We start from the raw sequence: 20,358 nt of genomic DNA on the forward strand, positions 1-20,358 counted from the left end.
GTAACTTGCTTTGTTCCATAATATACAGTGCTAGTCCGCATGCAAACTAATCGTGTATACACTGGAATAGGCGCGAAAAACTTTACGATTTCAATCTGCAGTTGCATGCTGCCATTTTGATTAAAACACGACCTAGCATTTAATGTTAATTTAAATATTAATCATGCTCGTAAATTCAATTTCTTTTAGTATATTTTTTAAACAAGTTGATTTTTTTATGGGAAATATAAGTGCAGCCACAAAATTATTTATTGAACATATGATTAAGCTTCTAATTTTACAACATTACTTATACATTGTCATCTAATTTACTAACTGGGCCTCGTTTTTAGTATATTGCCATTTATAACCTTCAATTAAAAAACATTGTATTAAAAATTGAAGTTAGTGACGAAAACCGACTCCACGTAGTCTTGTCTGCTCTACCCCTAGAGTGCAATTCAAAACCGCGTAGGCGCGGAGGGGCGAGGCGGCCTGCGAGCTGAGGCGCAGGTAGTTTTAACGCTCGCCGCCGCGGCTGAGGCTGGCCGGCTGAGCCGGTCAGCAAGCCGAAGCTGCGGTGGTGAGCGTGAAAACCATCTGCGACGATAAGCTCGCAGGGGACCGCCGGAGCCCCGCAGCACCGGAGCCTTGACAGAAGCGATGCTTGCTGCATGTTGCTTGCTTACATTTTAAACGTACTGAGTTAAAAAATTAGAAGCTAATTAAATATATTTTATGGTGTCATTTAATAGTATTTTAGAAGTTTACTGTTAGAATGCATGCTACAAATTTAGATGCTAAAAAATAACCATCATGCTGAGTTGTATTTAGAGTGGTTTACTTAGAAGATACTACTGGCTAAGATAGTATTATTTAGATGCTCGTTAATTGTGGCTGACTTAGTAATTTAGAAGGCAACATAAATTTTTGGGGGCGAATAATGATATTAAAAAGAAGCCTGTTTAATTAGCACCCATTTTTAATCAACAAACTCAGATTCAAAAGCCTTTTTTATTTAATGCTTTACCTAATATTAATTTTGAATAGTTAAATTTGACCGTGTATAAATTGGAATGATGCATGTGCACGTCTAAGCTACGAATTATACTCGAGCAGTACGCAAAATTCGTGTATACTTTGAAATCACAAATTAAAAAACAGCATTACAAAATATCAGCGAGCAGTTTCATATGGATGCGTTTTGGCTATGTACACTCTGTAAATACGCTTCGCCGTTCCGTTAGTTAAAGATTGATAAGGTACTTTTCAATGTAAATAAAAATAACTTACTATTTTTATTTGCACTGGTGACGCTAATCCATGTTATTATTTAAAGTACGTCCCAACTTTACCAAGTTTTTGTATGACTGGACATAGAACGATCAATTGCCTGTCTCGGGTTTGACCAAAACAAAACATGTGTATTGAATACCAAATTCTTAACTTTGCAGATTTGCATATAGATTGTCGTAAAACCCAAGTACCTACTTACTTACTACATAGATTAGGATAGACATGTTGATTTTAAAGGTTTTATCTAGAACTGTTTTTACACGGTTTTCCGCATCCTGATTTGACACAACGTCCTGGACAAAAGGCAGCTTTCTCCACAATTCAACTTCTTATGACTGGACAAACATAGCGACCTTAATAATCATTTTTAAGTTTCAGTAAGAAGGGATACTTATAAGCTCGATATAAAAAAAAGCAAACCGGAACTCCGTTCTTCTACGCACACTCCAAATATTGGGTAAAATTTCATAAAAACGACTCGATCTTGAGGTTCAAATAGATACTCTAACAAATTCACAAAGGTCAGTGTTAAGTATTTAATGTTTATTTTACAATTACCGTCACAATCAAGGTCACTTGTACATCAATGGATGCCGTAAGTGGGCTCTTTGAGAAATGTAGGAAGCTGTAGGGTCATCGATGAATAGAAATGTGAAGTTTCAAGGAAATCTTTGAGTCCCCTAAATGTAGAAGTTACAATCTCAAGTGGCTTAATTTTTTTGGTATTTTATCTAATAAGGTGTAAGGTATAAGTTTCCTATAAGTGAGGTCCATGGAAAGAAGTAACGTCTCGTGAAAATTACAAATAAATGTTACCAATGGCCATGTTACCAGTTATATTTAAACTCAACAGTAACAATTAATGCATTACATTACAGATTGAATGAAACAAACAAACAGTCAGCCGCTAGATTGATAGGCTGATTAGCTGTAAATCAATCATGATGTTTATTGCTGTTCCAGTAAAACGTGATTGTATTGAACAATATTGTTACTAAATAATAATATTATTTGAAATAAGAGTCATATTGCAAAATCTAAGTATGTATAGTTATCGGCACGGATAATGAGCTCTCGGCGGAAGAGTGGGGATCGCTTTGCGCACCGTACACATAAGGCAATAAACCAATAAATCACTTCTGCGCAGGTGAAGGTCAGGGCTCAATATCCTTGCCGATGATTATTACTCCCAAAAATCGTCTTAGTCGAAAGAATGGCCTTAAAGCATCTACACAAATATAAACGTATATGAAAAAAGTTTTAACTACTTGGCATTGATATAAAATTTGCGATGTAATAAATGTACTTAAACTATTTTCGTGTTGTTTACAAAGTGATGTCAACACCTAAATAAACTTAGATGTAAATAGATCTCAACAAAAATGTTCTTCACACCAATACATGAAGTATTTATGTATACTATTTCGTATATAAGTGCGATAAATATGTATCTTCTTCTAAAGTAAACTAAGGGAAAAATTGACACTCAAAAGAGATGATGGTTTTTACTAGTTTATAATTTTTAGTAAGGAGGTACATATATAGGCCAGGTTTAGAACAAAGTACACAAAAAGTAGGCAAACTTTTGTAGCTTTTGAATTTTATAATATGGATTAAAAATCTTTATCGGCGAATAAGAAAAAAAATATCACATAAAAATATGCACATATTGAACGTTAATTAAGTGCATCGTTTGGGAAATAAAAATAATTTCACATTAATTAGTATAATTTTATTGTTTTAATCTTGTCTGATTTAGTTTTATGGGTTTTTAAAGACTATTTCTGACATCTGGTTATTCTAGACTAAGCTTATTTTATTTGAATATTTCTACGTCATATAAATAAATAAGTAATCGTGAGTTGTTAATCCTGGCGTGAACGTCACACTTTAGACACAATTATTTGCAATATCTACATATATTTCATTGTTTGCAATGTATCCTACAGACTCATATGTTATTATAATGCTCGCAACCATAATTATCAATTTTCCGCATTTGTAAAGCCCACTTATGTACATGATACAAACTAGTCTACATAAGATTAACCTTTTAACTTTTGGAAGTATCTGTAATAAAATTATTAACACTTAAGTTCAAAAAATGTTTGGTGTAATTCTATGTTCAGTTTGATCTCAAAATGATGTTAATTAGACCCTTAAAAAATCCAGGTTTACTGAAAATAGAGCAACGCACAAGACTAAAGTGTATGCTATCGTCTGCTTAGCCTATTGCCAAAGAACTATGTTGGGGTTTGATTTCAATTCAACTAGATTTCGTATTTATTGTAAAGATGAACGCGGATAATGAACTAACTTAGTGGGTGTGTACATACACAGTGATGTATGTTTGAGCATACATCCAATAGATGAACTAGCACAAATGTGGCTTTTTAGCCCTGAAAGTCTGCATCGCATTAATATTGAAACTTCAACGATTAACATAACATCAGTTCCTCTAACCAAGTGCATCATGATAAATGATCGCATGCAACTATGTTAATAGTTTTATGTTTAAATCTTAGCTTTGTTTATCATCGTGGATGACCTTTCCAATAGTCTATGCTGTGAAGTCTAAGTAGTTCAGGAACTCGGTACAGTCACGATTGATGACACCGTTCACGTCTTTAATTTACATTTAACTTAAATCCGATGATACAAAGCTCATTGTATTCTAATGTAATTAAATTTATTATGTTATTAAGATGTTTATTGTAACTAGCTGTTTCCCACGGATTTGCTGGCAGCCCTAGGAAATTTCTTTACGAATCCATTTTCTTAACAATTTAACAATGGTAAGAATTTAGTTGGAAGTGTTGGAACCATTATCATCAGATTGTGATTTACCTGAAATCCAAATAAGGAGCTGTGTTTCATATTAACAGGAATGATAATAATTACCTAAAATCAGTGTTACTTGGCACAAAAAACTTACACTTTGAGTAGAGATTTTGGTATTTTTATTGACGGCCTTTCATTAGGTATTATTTGAATACCTAGTCTAAATATGAACTTTTCTAGTGACGTCTATTCATAAATTTTCATTTAATTTGATGCTGGCGTTACATAAGTTTGAACTTAAAATGTTAGGCTACACTCTTTTTTCTCTCATTTTAAATATACTGCTACAAATATGCAGTTTTAGGTAAGATCGCCAGTTCCAAAAATGTTGGTAAGTCATTAACAGAAATTGTATCTACCTACTGATATTTAATTTTAGAATGATATCTTTAGGTACAGGCAAACTTGCAAGTGTATGGAAATAGAATAATTTTACCTACTACTATACCTACTTTACTACTACCGAGTTGAGCACTTTAAAGTTGAAGTAAGTGGTAATGGAATCATAACGATTTGCAAGTTACGTATCGTGTATCAGTTTAATTTTCATAATTTCAGTAAAGGCTTTCAATCTGCTCACAACGCCTTCTGGTGCTATACATCGTTACTAATTTGTTGTTGTGCTTGCTTCATATTTTCCAATTGATCACGAAATTTGTGCTTTAATCAAATTGTACTAGACATTTAAACCAATCTAGAAGTTATGTTAAAATTGATGGCAAAAGTATTGATAGGTTGCTTGCTACGTAGATGTTAGTGTTGCTGTCCAGATTATTTTAGGCAATTTATTGTCGTTCAGCTGTATACAGTGCCTTTAAGAATTGCCACACGTTTAAGTCAAGAAGCAACACCGTGCTAATGTATTGACTAGGTGCAGAAAACTCCAGAACGTTTTCGGAACAAAAAAATGTTTTCATAGGTTCTGACAGATATTGAGGTAATTTTTTTATAACACCTTACTGTTATGCCTTCAGGTATAAGTAAGTCGTAAACCAAAGCCGTTGTTTTTTCAACAAAAAGAGTCAAAATTACTAAAACACTAGGACTAAAATTCTTCAGCATTTTAAGACGAATTACTTTGTATCGTGTAATTTTGTATAAGCATCGGCAGTTGCTTTAAGTCTATCCAAGTATACCCACGAGTTTATTAAATTAGCGCCTTATGAGTTTTCTTAGCTCGTGCTCGCACTAACGTTATGATGTATTCGATTTTACGCCGGGGCAGACACAGCATAATACAATAGAATGTTATAAATGCCTTACGTTCATAGAATTTTGTATTGAGTTAAAGTAATCAATGAATATATTATTGCAAATCTCAATTAACAGCGTATACCTAGCTCAATCAGTGAGTAACTTTTTCCAAATTCATAGTATCAGAAACCTTATGAAACTCTCACATTGCAGTTAGAAAATGTTATAATAAACGGGTAAATAAGTTTCTATATTCAAATATCGGAACCTGCAATAACCAATCTAACTTCTACAGTGTCACATGAAGGGATTACCTAATACCTACAGTCAGTGTGCTGTTTTAATATGTGGTGATCCATAGAATGCCTTCTCTTTGTGAACTAAGTAGATGCCACTTAGAACAGTGTTTTATTATAATTGGTTGTTTGTCAGCATTTTTTGCCGTAGGAAAATTGTACATTCGAACCCGCTTTATAAAATATGAAATCAGAAAGTTCCTAAATCCAAGTACTTATTAATTGTATCTATACCTACACATTTTCAAGTACATTCAACAAATCACCAAACATCTTAACAGTCACACCGTAATCAGGTAAAAAGGTCGTAAACCGAAATTGTGCATCTAAACGCAGTCATCCCACCACCGTTTCATGTACAAAAGGTTACTGGTTTCGTCACAGTTATTTTGTAACCGTTTTAAATAACGAAGGTTCAAGCACTCGTGTCAGAGTGCCGCACACATCGCCATAAGTCGCACGATGACAATACTTGAACATTGAGTAATTTATAAAACAAACTGTGAATCTTATGCATACTTGATCTTTAGATCACAATTATTCAAGGTCGTATGTGCAATTTAGAAAAAAATACATTATATTTAGCTTTACATGTAACTACATAACTACTCGATGTCGCTGTCAATGCCGTTGCGTGCGTTGCAGTAGCTTAATTATAATGATGATTTCGGATGTTGCGGTAATTTCGTTTTTAAGAGGACATATCAACATTATTTTATATTGTTGTAATTCACAGTTGGTTTGCATTAACTAAATATTATCCTATAAGTATCTCTTTAATAATTAATGTTTAGAAAGATATAGATGCACAATCTTCCACTTCTTCTTTAGATCATTTACACATTACTTATTTAACCCTCGTCTGGCTATGGTAAACAAATATGTTTTATAATTAGCTCCATTTGTCATAATAAGTGAAGGACTGTAGCATACTGGTGTGCATCTTTTAGGTGCACCTATATAGGTATCCTATAACACTAAATGCACCTAAACGGATGCGAGAACCTTCGCGACCGTGCGTCTTGTGTGCGTTGGCATTTAGATACATTTACGAAACATACATAGAATACTAGCTGTGTGAAATTTCTGAGCCTAAAACTATTGCGTCAATGTCTAAATGGTTTTACAGAAGTCCTGTAGTCAATATGACAAAGACTGAAAGAGGAAACATTTTTTGTTTGTGTGTACCCAAAAGAGTGAAACTACTGAACCTTTTTTTAAAAAGGGACTGTTGTCATGCCAGACTTTAACCCTAACATTGGTTATATGGAAACAGGAAACAGCTACTGAAATATGTGCATGTCAAAAACTGGCAAATGAAAAACAAATAGGCACGTAGTTATTCAATAACTTTTGTTTTAATACTATTCAATGCAATAACTTGCAAGCGTGTTGAAAACAGTCATATAACTGTCAATTAGAAACCCAATCAAACAGCCGCCGCTTTATGTTCGTACTTTACGACTAGGCTAACATAAACCTTATGTGTGCATTGTAAAGAAAACGTAGGCTGTTGGTTATAACCAATTCCTGTGTGACCTGGAATTTGGACCTTCATATTTTTCCTCATATTGTATTTATAACTATAGGAGCTTTGAACGAACACAGCCTACTGAAATTAGTCATTCTCTTGCCCTGTTCCCAATACCCACGTTCCCACTTCATCACACACACGTATCGCCTTCTTTTTGCCAATTTAATGCACGATATGTGTAGAAAGCCATACTGTTTTCGATTTCTATTCAAAGCATAGTTTTGATGTCAAAATTCAGAAATCTAAGTTACACAGCGCAAAGACAAATAAGTAGTGAAGAAACTATCTTAGGCAACAGATAAAAATATAAAAATACGGCTGAACAAATTGCATACAAAATGCAATCATAGAACTGCAGACACTTAGTACCTACTTGCGTAAAGTCGAGGCTAAAATAAAATTGTAGTGATAATAATAGCAAGTTTAAAAATATATGTATGTTACGCAAATTATTTGTGTAATGTTAGATTTCTTTAAAACATTCGTGATTTGCGAGCCGTCGTCCTTGTGAGGTAAACACAGCTTTGTGCGCTGTCCTCAAATAACAATAACAAACGTCTTTGAATAGACAAAAACCTTTTTATTTTATATTTTATTACTCTGCCACTTCTTAGCTGTATATTATTTTAAGCTTTAATTATATTATCATCAAAAAATCTTCCTAATCAATGTTTGTTATTTAATCGCTACAATAAAAATTATAAGTAGGTACTATCAATAGGAATGCCGCTAATTAAATAAATGGTCAGGTCACGATTGTTAGATTTTGAATACATATTATGTATTAATTTATCATATTTAAATATTCGCGGAACAGAATATTTTGAAATCTTCCAAGGAAACCTTTTAGGATCAGCTGTATGTCTGTACCTACCAACCTAGTCACACGAGGGAAGATTTATATGGTAAGAAAGTACATACAACCTTTTTCAGCTAAAATGAGTATGGCAAACGAGCCCTCATTATCTCCACTTCATCGCAGTAATTCCCGATTTATTTTCAGTCTTGTTTTGATTTTTCCTCCATTTATTTACCTTGCGGTTATTAGATTATGATCGGTCGTTATATTCATGTATCCCGTAGTATAACTTACGAATCGTGGTATTATATAGAAAATTGTGATTACTCATGAGCTCCTAGTTTAAATACGGAGATTCAGCAGTATTATTGGATTTTTCTTTAAATAACTCGGAATAGGATATAGGCTTTTCCCTATTACGATGTCATACCATAAACGAGACTTCTATACATACATACGAGTAGGTACAACTAATAGCATTGTGCAGTGGTCGCAGAAATATCTCTACCTAACTAAAAAAAACTGCTTCACTAAGATTTTCTGTATGCATGTGGCATTTTCTTTCCTCGCAAAATGCAGCATATTAATAGATTTTCCTCTGCCCTTCCCAAAAGAATATTTTCTGTATTAGTTGCAGATCTACATTGAATCCTGAATTTTCCCCTTTTACATATTTTCGTGACTAGTGTTATCCCATAAGTATTGCTTTTTCAGTAAAAATAAAGCCAGTAGGTATGTATAAAAATGTATTTTATTCATTGACAAATAAAATTTTAAAATACAAAAGTAATATACAAAATTATAAAAAAGACGTCCTTATGGCACGTGAATTTAGAATCGGATCGCTAACTTGAGATCCCTTGTACTGTGATGATATGATACATTCTAGTTTTGTGAGTAGTTCTACAGGAGTATTAACTATTTACAAAGTTGTTCGGTGTTTGCCACGGAGGAAGGAAAGAGCGGAGATGTCATAAGGCAGGTAGGTCAGGCGCCTTCTTGTAGGTCACGTAACGTGACCACAATGATCAGTTGCTAACAAAGCGTTAGGGTGTCTTGACACATCTGTCAGCATATTGGTCTTGATTGATTGTTGATTTGGTTAATTAGGGACGGGTTCCAAAGAAGGCGTGTAAAGGAGGAGTTTTGGTGCGCTACTTTCTTAGATCTTGCGTTATGACATCTCCGTCAATCATTTAGTTCTCCATGGTGTTTTCTTATTGTCCTAGGGAGGTCTTGGGCTGGAATCCGTTGGGGCCGGCGGTGAAGGTGACGGTGTAATGCTTGCCGTCGGGGGCGACATACGCGTATTGGCCGGTGACGGTCAGAGCCGCGTTCTCAGATTGAGGGTTGTCCAGCTTGCCTTCTTCTTGCCTGGAGGTACCATCGCTGGTTTCGTAGCTGTAGAAAAAACGAAGTTGTTAAAAATGTTTGTATGTGTGTAGGATCTGGTCAATGAGAGAGAAAGAGACAACATTGGTACCATGAAATTAAAGTGCTTTTTCTATATTTTTTTCCTTACGTAATTGTTTAAAAGTAGGTAGGGTTGTTAGCTGCTCCTAGTTATTAGATGTCAAATTTAATTTCAACGGTGCGTTTCTGGGACTTAATTAAGATTTTAACGAAAAACCTTTTTATAATATTGTGGCATCTTCTATTGAGATATATTGATTTTCCATACAAAAGACTTCAACGCTCACAATTATTATACTCATTGTCCTTAAATATTTTCAATAAGAATTTTCCTTGAAGTTTTATTTACCTTATTACATAATAAAGAAGTAAAGGTTTAAGTAGTATTTATAAATATGTACTCAAAAAGGCATATTATTTTTAAGGCTTACAATGGGAGTTGTATAATGTTAGTCAGTTACGTCACAAAGGGTCATCACCTACTCTGAACTGACTCGTTTCGCAACAAAACGGTTACATTTACCATCTGATTAAGTAATTATGTTTATCTTTTAACGTACATTACTTAAAATGTCACGGTAAACGATGTGTTTAGTCAAGTGTCAATACTATTAATTATAATCTTGTTTTTTGAACTTAGTGAGTTTTAGCCACCTTTTCAATAAAGGTTAAACACGGTTTTATATACGGTCTTAGCCTATACTGAGATGATCTTCGCTACAATTATGCGTAACAAGACTTTAGTACACAAACAAAGTTGCTAATTTAGGCATATTACTGACCATTTGACCTATGTGGTTTATGGGAAACTAGAAATTACCTATCTATGTATATGATATTATCTGCTTCGTGTGCTAAATACCACGCGGTCTGTGCACATATGCGCATACCTCGCTCATTGTTTGCGACACGCGCCGGACCTATCGGGCCTATTGTTCCGAAGATACTTGGAAGATGAAACGAACTTTGTAGCCTATAAAGCTTTAGGTTTGTAGGTAGGTATATCTTTTGCCTTGACGACTTTGAGTCTATATAGTATTTGCAATTCTAGGATATGTAAGGGCTTTGTAGCTGAGATCAAGATTGGCTAACAAAGACATAAGTATTTGTGAAGCCAACTAATGAAACTTTCTTTCTCTCAATTGTCAAAAGATCTCTCTATGACCTTTTTTGACAATTCACCATCGTGATTCTGTTAGTTTCAGATAAAGAAAATTCGTGATTGTAGATAAAGACATGTCACATACTATGATGACAAGATTAAGCTAATTACCAAGCAGAAAGTAAAGTAAAAGTTATCTCAGATAAGGTCGACTTACGCGAAGCTGTAGCCATCGGGCTCCACGTTGCTATCGAAGCGCAGGATCTGCACGTCTTGCGGGTTCTGCTGAGGGGCGCCCGCGCACACCGCTACTAGCACGCAAACCAACGCTACCTGTAGGTGGATAAAATATGTAATAATGTTAAAAGTTATAAAGTCTTTCTTTATTTTTTTACAATTTTGTATAACATATGTATGCTAGTTTTAAGGTATTTATCTATGGGCCTTTGATGCCTGACAATAAAGATGATTTGATTTGATTTATACTTTTTTTGCTGGAAAAGATCTGTAATTTGATGGTAGTAGAGCATGAAAGGATGACTTGTTAGGATCCTGAGTCTTCTTTGTTGAATACATTGAGTTTGTTCATACATAAATAAAAGCTTCTAAAAATCTACAGTGCGAACTGTTTTTCATGGGAAATTATTATTGAATTTGGTGCCTGAATGTGTCCTAATTGTATCATTGATACTTTCATGTTAAATTGTAAGTACTCGCTTCGTGGCATGATAATTATTTAAGTGGCTGTAAAAAAATAAAATATTTCCTAATCACTGTAGAGATTCTTGGAGTTTTGAGATTATGGGATCTACAGCTTCTTTCTTCTATCACTATTTTTGGCACATTTCTAGAATATTCCAAATACAAAATTTCATTCACGCCTTTATTGAAACGTCCGGTGCATTGTACAAACATTACGCGTTTAAAATAATATTTGCTGAACGTTTTCTCTGTTTGCAAGTATTTTGCTTCATGATAAGGTTGAGCAATTCTTCAAGTGTTTGTCGAGATGCGTTCGTTTGTCTTGCATTGTTGGCCCAGCTTTAAGTGAGCTTTATAATGATATTTTTTCAGGGAGAATAAGGTTAGCTAAATATTGTCATAAATTATGTGGGTGTAGCTTTTTCGAAATCCTATCTTCAGAAAAAAGAGTTAAACTCAAGACAGATGCGAAAGTATGCGATTTTAAAACAATGTTAATTTTCAAGGGATTTTAAACGAGCTATTATTATTTAAACAATACCTAGTACATATTCAAGTACCTCCATTGTTAGAAATGGCAAGTTCTAAATGCTAACTGTTATTAGGCAGCGACAGTAAACGTTCACAGTTAAACTGACGACCCATTGTTAACTGAAACAAGTCAAAGGACTTACTTTCCAAGTACCTACATACATTATGCTAAGTGGCTTCTATTAAGATACCAGTTTTGTATCTATTTGTATGAAGAAATTATGAAATTATTTTAATTAATAAATTCGATTCAAATTCCACATCATACACAATTATGAACAGATATTGAAATGCTAAATAAACCATTACAGCACGCGTTGGCACGATAATAACAGACCAGCTGTTGCAACGTAACCCTGGGGTCAGGATTCATCAAGTCACTCCGGTATGACACCTCCACCCATTGTTTTTGCGCATCTTACGACCATTACTACACCTTACAGCTACATCACAAAAGACACGGCACACTTTCAGCAACCAATTACAAAACTTTAAATATTTAAGCACATCATTATCAAAGGCTTAATGTAATTATATTTAAGTTTTAAATAAATAAAAATCTCGACTCACGTATTTGAGCATGATGCTTAGTTTTCGTCTTGAGTTCAAACTAACGAATGAGTAACTAGTGTAAGATCGTTCATTTTATATATATCCCGAGTTGCAAGCACTTGCAGAAGTCTGACATCATGTGAGGATGGGTCGCGGTGACGCGCTCCTCACTCCATTCTATGTTTTCAAGAGATCTCAGCACTTTTTTATGAACTTTTGTGGAAACCGCAAATCGCTCATTCAATAGTAATATGATTAGGGATGCGGTTGATCTATTCACACTAATTAAAAAGTGCATTTATGTAGTTTTCAACAAAAAGTATTGTTATATTTTGATAATGGGTTTTTCTCAAAATATCGTTGCACACAGGTTTTGCGTTGCATTTTGGGAGAGAATCAAACACATACCGATGTGATAAAAAAATTGTAGTGCCTTTGAAGAAGTGCATAATTAAATAAAATGTGTTTCACTTAATTGCATATTTATATTTATTTAAATGAATAAATCAAGTATGTATCATTTGAGTATTCTCATAGATTATGTGGAAACGGAATATGCTTTATGCAGATTTTGAAGTAAGCAGGTATGCAGTCAGTCCTTTTTGTGTGTTATTATATTGTTTATTTTACTGTGCTGTGCAGTGAATATAAAATATGGTAGTAGAAGTACATAGCAGTAATTCAATATATTAAATTAATACGCCTTTCAGCGTCTAATTTTGACATACCTAATTATATCTAGGTTACGCTTATAATTTGGAATATTTCAAATCATTCTTAGTATGAGAAGTAGTACCACATATTGCAGTAGTACTTCATTATAAAAATGTAATTGAACATGATAAAAACCGTCACAAAAATCATGACAGACATATTAAGAAATAGTACGTGAGTGAAAACACAATGGGTTCGTTTAAGCTTCGTATTGTCATTATGTCATGTGTTTGCTGAAGCTCCGGCGACCGGCTTAGGTTTACTAAGAAAAAAGATTATTATTAAATCTTGAAGATTTGACTTTATGAATGTGCATATATGTATCTGTTTTGCAGTGTTAGTGGTTGTGAAATGTGAGTACTATTGTATCCTTTGTAAGATATTGTAATTTGATTATGACTAATTTTTTTTTGTACTGAAAATGCTTTTTTTTTGTTTTGATAAATTTTAATTCATAAACAAAAGCAGAGGAAATGAAATTTTGGTGATTTTTAAAGTTAATAATTCAACTAAGAATCCTATAAATATTCAGTTAAGTACTTAAGAATGACAAACATTGCATTTCAGTCTTTGTTTTTATTTATTGCTCATGATTAATCATTTCATTATAAAATCTTGCTAATAATAACACGAAGACTTATGTAACTCTTGTTTACAATATGTGCAGCATGCATTAAACATTAATAAAACAATATAATAATTACTAATTGGCTATTTATAGCTGTGAGAAATTGTTGGCAGACTCTACCATAATTTTGTACAATAAGTTTAAACATATTATTATAACAATGACTTTAATTTCTCGGTGATTCTTAAATGGAATGTATGAAGAAAATGTTAACAAAACCCACTGAAGTGAAGTGTTTTTGTAAATCAAACACACTGCCCTATAACTAATGCCAAAACAAATGACAATCGTGACTCAATAGTGAAAAATTCATTTTGGTCCTGAAAACGACCAAGCTAGAAAGAAATATGAAAAGCCAGGCATAAGGTGATTTGTGACTAAAAACCAGCCTATTCATGAGATAGCCTTCTAGACGAGTTACCGTCTCGGTATATAAACCGAAAATTACCTTAACATAGTCTAATTTTTATTCGGAAGCTACGATCTTTTCATTATTTTCATTGAACAAGGTCGCTGTGGTTTGATCATTATACTTCTGTTTCTTTATTAGCTTAAGACCAACTCCTCATCTTTTTACAGCTAACAGTTGTCTTCTGTTTAAATAAAACGTATTACTATGAAGTCTGTAGAAATAAGGAAAGGTCGTAGTTCCCTAAGCGCGTTGAAAAAATGGGAAACTGTTTTCCTTCCCTTTCTGTGGTTGGTCCTTTATAACCGAGGATCGGGGCAGTATAATTTTTTAACTAAAATAGAACATTCCAAACCTCATTTAAAATTCAGAAATGGGTCTCCTGAGATTCAGGAACTAGTATAACTCGTAGTTAAATACTTGACGCCCGGTAGCCATCAATAGTAATGTAATAAGTTCTTATAACGTAATTTAAATAATTAGTAGGTAATTGTAGGTAATAGGCCTTTACGTAAACATACTAGGCTAAGCTTATGAGAGTTTACAAATCTTTCCTTGTGTAAACAGAAAAAAAAAACTGGTCCCGACCAAAAAATATCTTTGTTATTGGCATCTATGCCATGTCATGATGAGTGTAATTCTAAGCACATGTGCCAAATAGTTTGAGGGTCTCACGATGAGCTATTCAGACAATATTGGTCAATCTTTGTGTATAATAAACAAGCTGTGATTGTTTGGTAATCAGAAGTAATCAAACGTTGTTGTTTGAACTTTCGACGAGAAATACTTGAATTTTAATATGTCATAATCATAAGTTTGTAATGAACTTCGTAGGTAGCGACAGTGATGAAGCCTCCGGCACAGAATAGAGATTTGCACACAACATAGTAGTAAAAGTAGAAGTAGGCAGGTAGGCTTTTCTAATTATAAAAGCGCAAATAAATTAAAAATGCTATAGGTACAGAATTAAAAATGGTATACTATATCAGATTAATTAAAATCAGTTTTCCTAACGGATATTATATTTTTTTAGGAAAGCTTAAGATTATTTTTTTTAATCTTTATTAGCCATTTTTGCAAGATATATAGGCAAGTAATAAAGTAAGCATTAAGTTACACATATTCGTGTGAGTTTTTGAATGTGCATGTTAAATAGGTACTGCTAAAACGATCCTCTAGAGTCTAGTATGATGGTGTAAACTTAAGGCTTCGTTGATAATATTTGCCTTATTATCTTTTGACAGATATAAGCCAAACGTGTGTTTTTACTATAGTTACTAAAATAAGCAATGTTTGCGTTGAAATGTACTTCAACACTACAATAAAAAAAACGCATGGAATACTGCTAGTACCTAATTTCTTCTAAAGTGTATAATAAAGGTATAGAAAGTGAGCTAATCTTAACAAAATCTATAGCATCTGCCAGAAACGAAGCGCAATCACGCTAGTGACACGGTGACCCTTTCCAGTCTTAAGTTACGCTACGCCATCATTTAGTCATAGAGTCGAGTATCTCTGCAATAGCATGGTACCGACTATCTCAGTTTTATTTAATATCCAAGTTTGTAACTTACAACGTTAGTCATCCTTATTCAGTATTTATTCTTAATTAAAATTACATTGATACCATTACTTACACCCGGTGTTCTGGCCCAAAGGAGACCATCCAAAATAATATAAGCCACATTTAGACCAAAATTGTTTAAGTAAAACTGGTGCATGTAAAAGCCGAGTTTACTATATAAGTTCTAGGTAGCTTAATTTTTAATACCTAGTATGCTTACATGTCATTATATAAATTAGATACTTACGTTAAACAAGGTATTAAACGGGGCTAAAGTGATACTACGACCTGACCCATCGCGGCCGTGCTCGTCTGTTGACATTTAGAATATTGATGTCCCCACAATAAATGTGTATGAGTTTGTACCAAATAAAAGTAGGCACTGATAGAAGGTGAACAAATATGTACACAGTACTAATTGGCTATTATATTTATGACTTAATTGAAAGAATGTTACTTGTGAGATGACGGCAGATAGAAGAGTATGGAAGAAGAAAACATGCTGCGCCGACCCAAATAAAATTGGGATAAGGGCAGGAGAATGATGATTTATGATGTAATTATATTTCTTTAGTATTATATAGATATCTTCAAGCACATAACATACAATTGAGGTTATTTATGAATATTTGTTTCAATATAAAATTATTTTAGTATTAACATACTTAATTTATAGCGACGAGTGCTTATGTTTAGTATTTGTCATTTAATTTGTATAAATATCTGGCACAAATAATAAGTGATATTAAAGTAATGTCGGGGGCTACAACTAATTGCAAACCGGTTGCTCATCTCAATTTGTGCAGAATATAGTTAAACAAAATCTGATAATTAAGCTTTCCTAACCTTTTATACCTAGTAAGATAATAACTAAATACCCATAAGTACATAAAATATATATAACAACGGTGACTCACAGCAGACGATACGTAACAAGATTTTAAACTTTCGATAAAGCTGTTCATTTGTAGTTAAATCGGATGCACCCTTCATTTACCTATGGACTATGGAATGGACCTAGAAGGACACAATAAGAGCTTCAAGCACCACAAACAATTGAATTAAATTATTAGTGACGATGGATGCAGGTTGCCTCCAACAGGTATCTGTGGAGATCTAAGGGGGAGGCCTATGTTCAGCAGTGGACATCCTATGGCTGAGATGATGATGATGATGATTAGTGACGACAAAAAAAGTGTTTTTTTATCATTTATATTACGGGTATAAAACCTTCAAATCATTTTAAATACTTTAAAGAAACCATTCATTTAGCTTTTGTATTACCTTCTTTAGTTAATTGGTTTGTATTCATAGTTTCGATGAGGCAAAACTTTTTGTGACCGACCCGTATTAGTGGTACACGATATTATAATTTATTACGGTATAAAATTAACTGCAATTTATTTTAAACAGTATGAATACAGTATCAGTACACAATTGGCTGCTTTTTATTTGTCCTCAAAGAGCTACATCAACTAGTCCATAGTCTTAACTCCTGACAGATTATGAATTTTCGCACTCTAAGGTCCTTGTATTTTATCTAATTTCTGTTAAGGGTATTCCTATATCAAATAATTTTAGGGAATTAGAATAAGCAGTCAATCATGTCTTTATTTCTATCTAGTTTTTTTAACAGCGTGTCCCTAGAGCCATAAATAAGTTAGATTTATTTCTCATCCGTAGATATCCGTAGAGACGTTTGAAGAAACGATGAACTAAGCTGTAGTTTGGTAAAACTACAATAGTGTCATTATACTACGTAACAAGTTAATCGTCCATCTGTCCTTGCAGAACATTTACTAAATCTAACATTAACTTGGTGTGACTACTTTTAAGGTTAACTGTTTTACTAGAAAATGAATATTTCTCTACGATCAAGTGGAAGTCTCGATGGCCTTAACTTTATAAGCAAACTTTAGTTATGTAATTTCATACAATGTAATATATATATGGGACTTCTTATGCTAATCAACATGCAGTGGTTATCTGTAATCTTTTCTATAGTGTATATTCACGTACCTATGTACAATGTATTTCATTATTATAGACTTATATTTGGGTCAGATATTATTGGAGGGCAGAACTTGATTTCAGTATTCTCCGAAGACGGAACCTTATCGTTTATTTGGTAGATAAAACAATAATTTAGTGTTTATACGACGATTGACCAAATACCTATTAGGCAGTTAGGGATAATTACATGAAGAGACGCGATGAGCTATAAAAACTTTACATTATTACAAAGTTCATCATGGCATTTTATTAATAACCAATAATTTTGGAAAAAAACTAAACGTGGTCCTTGAAGGCTTGACCATTCAAACATATTGTTTGTCTATTGCGTTTAATCTTTATTTAATTGGGTATTGTGTTTTTATGCATTGGAGCTTTTGACATAGTCAAGGTTATATAATTATTGTGGCTAAAGTTCACTAACAAAAATATGAACTGTTTACGTTCTCGTCCTAATGAACGCGCGATCGTAATGCCAAGGCGAATAAACTTCAGTTGATATTTCGATTATTTAGCCATGCATGTGACTAATGTAAAGGTATGCACTGATTACTTTTGGGTTCGAATAAGACAGATCGGAATGATAAACAGTCATTCCTGTAAATTATAAAAACAATCTGTTGATTCAGACATATCAAGATACTTACCTTAATCATTACTATATGATAAAATTACTTCATCCTACAGAGAAGTTCCTTCTCCTTTTTTGATGTCGATTTGAGAGAAGCGCATACCATAATTAAAAACATTTTTAGGATAAAAAGCTCAGCATCAGAGCTCCCTTTAAGTAGCCCTTGCGTTTTCAAAGTAAATAAAATTAGATAGCTAAAATATAAACGTTAGCTCATTTTAGACTCGAATAGACGCAACCCTGAAAGATACGCAGTTAGTTTTAAATGTTACGCATCATTAATCCGCAACATTGATTACCTACATTGAGGCATAAGTGTTTATGTGTGGTTAATTAGTTTATCTTGTACATTAAAGAAGAAGAACAAACAAATATCAGTAGATTAATTTCTTGGTTCAAAGTTGACTATCAAGGTCATTGAAAAATCATCTCAGTCCCTAAGCTCCCAGTTAGCTCAGTTAATCCTTCAATAAAATTGAAGACCCTATTGAATTACGAATATGTATAATATTTGAACGCAATAAACGTTTGTATACTAAGCATTAAACATGTTTTAGCTTAAAAACATATAATTTTACATCTTAAAATCGATAAAAAATTACCTGTCATAGAAACCTTGACTATTTTATCAATAACACAAGTTTTTATTCTAATCATTATCGCATTTGTTTATGTTGCATAAAATGCATTATAATGTTAAAGCAAAAAGTCTGTCTTTAACTAGGATATATAGAGGTTTGTTTATAATGTACTGTTATGTAATAGGAGCCGTGCCCTTGCTCGCTATACCTTGTCACTTCTCCAAGGCAATAGAGAAATAGAGTGAGACGATACATATTGGATCAATATATAAAGGTTTAATGATAGCTACCGCAACATAGGAATGAAAAAAACCCCGTTCATTTTCTAAATATAAATTTGATTTTTTTACCTGCATTATAAATCGTGTGGATACAGGATAATAAGCCTAAACTATAATTAAGTTTTAGATACTTATTATGTGGAATTCACCTGTTATGTAGATGCAGCGCATAAGAGTGCAGTTTGCAGCGAAAGGATGCGGTTCAGTTATAGTACCTGAAAAGCGATGACAATACTTATTTCTAGAAATGCAATTGGGATAACAAAAATTAATAAGAGTGAGCTAATGAACAATAACAATACCGTAAATCATTACGGAACGAAGATTCTCTTGAAAACAACCTTTGTATTTTATTTTAAACGTTTTCAATTCCAATTTAATAAAAATACATGTAAATGCATGTATTTAAATTTAATTTAGTTAGAACAAATGATTGTAAAAAGAAGACACATTATGTAATTTGTCATTCAATTTATTTCTTACAAATAATAAAATATTGCTAGGTACAGAAATAGAGATGCAAAAAAGTACGCAGTTATGTATGTAGCTGCTAATAAGCAAACATAAGTCTTTATGTACGACATGCAATAAAACCGGTATTGTACCATGCATGTACAGAAACAGTAATATATAATATAACAGGTACATTAAATAATTCTAATATTTTCTAACAAAAACCAATTTTCTTTGTTTGCGGTATTTAAGAGTGACTTAACGAAGACTAAGAACAGGCTTACGTATGTGTACAAAAAAATATCGATTTTTTAGAAGGTTTTAAAATTATTAAGCGGACTTGAAAGATCCCCGCTTTACCGTGTCAAATTTTGAATCTTAATTATTCAAGATGTAATTAAAAGGCCCAGAAATATTTTTTTTGAAACAATAGGCATACAAAAACAACATAGACAGAATCAATATCGATGAATATAATATTATTTTGTTCTGTGCTTTATGGTACTCATTAAGAAGAATCCAACATTATAATGTTGTAAATGCAAGGTTTTTGGCTTTAGCATTTAGTATTCGTTTGACATTCAACAGGGACTTGCATGTCAACATGCTTTTTATCGAACTGAACATCCAATCAAGATAAGAAAAATCTAATCAATTAATTCTGTCTTCTTTGTATTCAAAATACCAATGTATACAAAAATTCATTTAAATATATTTTCTTTGAAGAAAAATACGGTAATTTTCCGTCGAAAACAAAACAGTAATGGCCTTAAAAAAGTTTATTACGATATAATTGACCGTTGATTCCGCATCGGAGTCATAAATAACATTTTTTTCAACCATAG

The 20,358-nt window shown here is 33.0% G+C and overlaps 1 protein-coding gene across 1 annotated transcript; it reads right to left on the minus strand.

Moving 5' to 3' along the window:
• Positions 1-8,672: 8,672 nt before the first annotated feature.
• LOC110384174 (endocuticle structural glycoprotein ABD-5) lies at positions 8,673-12,402 on the minus strand. The gene is made up of 3 exons (XM_021345321.3): positions 12,258-12,402; positions 10,672-10,787; positions 8,673-9,340 (listed from the first exon to the last, which is right to left on the minus strand). Exons 1-3 carry the CDS (start codon positions 12,267-12,269, stop codon positions 9,157-9,159), a joined length of 312 nt encoding a protein of 103 aa, XP_021200996.1. The 5' UTR covers positions 12,270-12,402; the 3' UTR covers positions 8,673-9,156.
• Positions 12,403-20,358: the final 7,956 nt, after the last annotated feature.

Source organism: Helicoverpa armigera, chromosome 4, assembly GCF_030705265.1.
Source record: "Helicoverpa armigera isolate CAAS_96S chromosome 4, ASM3070526v1, whole genome shotgun sequence".
NCBI classification, from domain to species: domain Eukaryota; kingdom Metazoa; phylum Arthropoda; class Insecta; order Lepidoptera; family Noctuidae; genus Helicoverpa; species Helicoverpa armigera.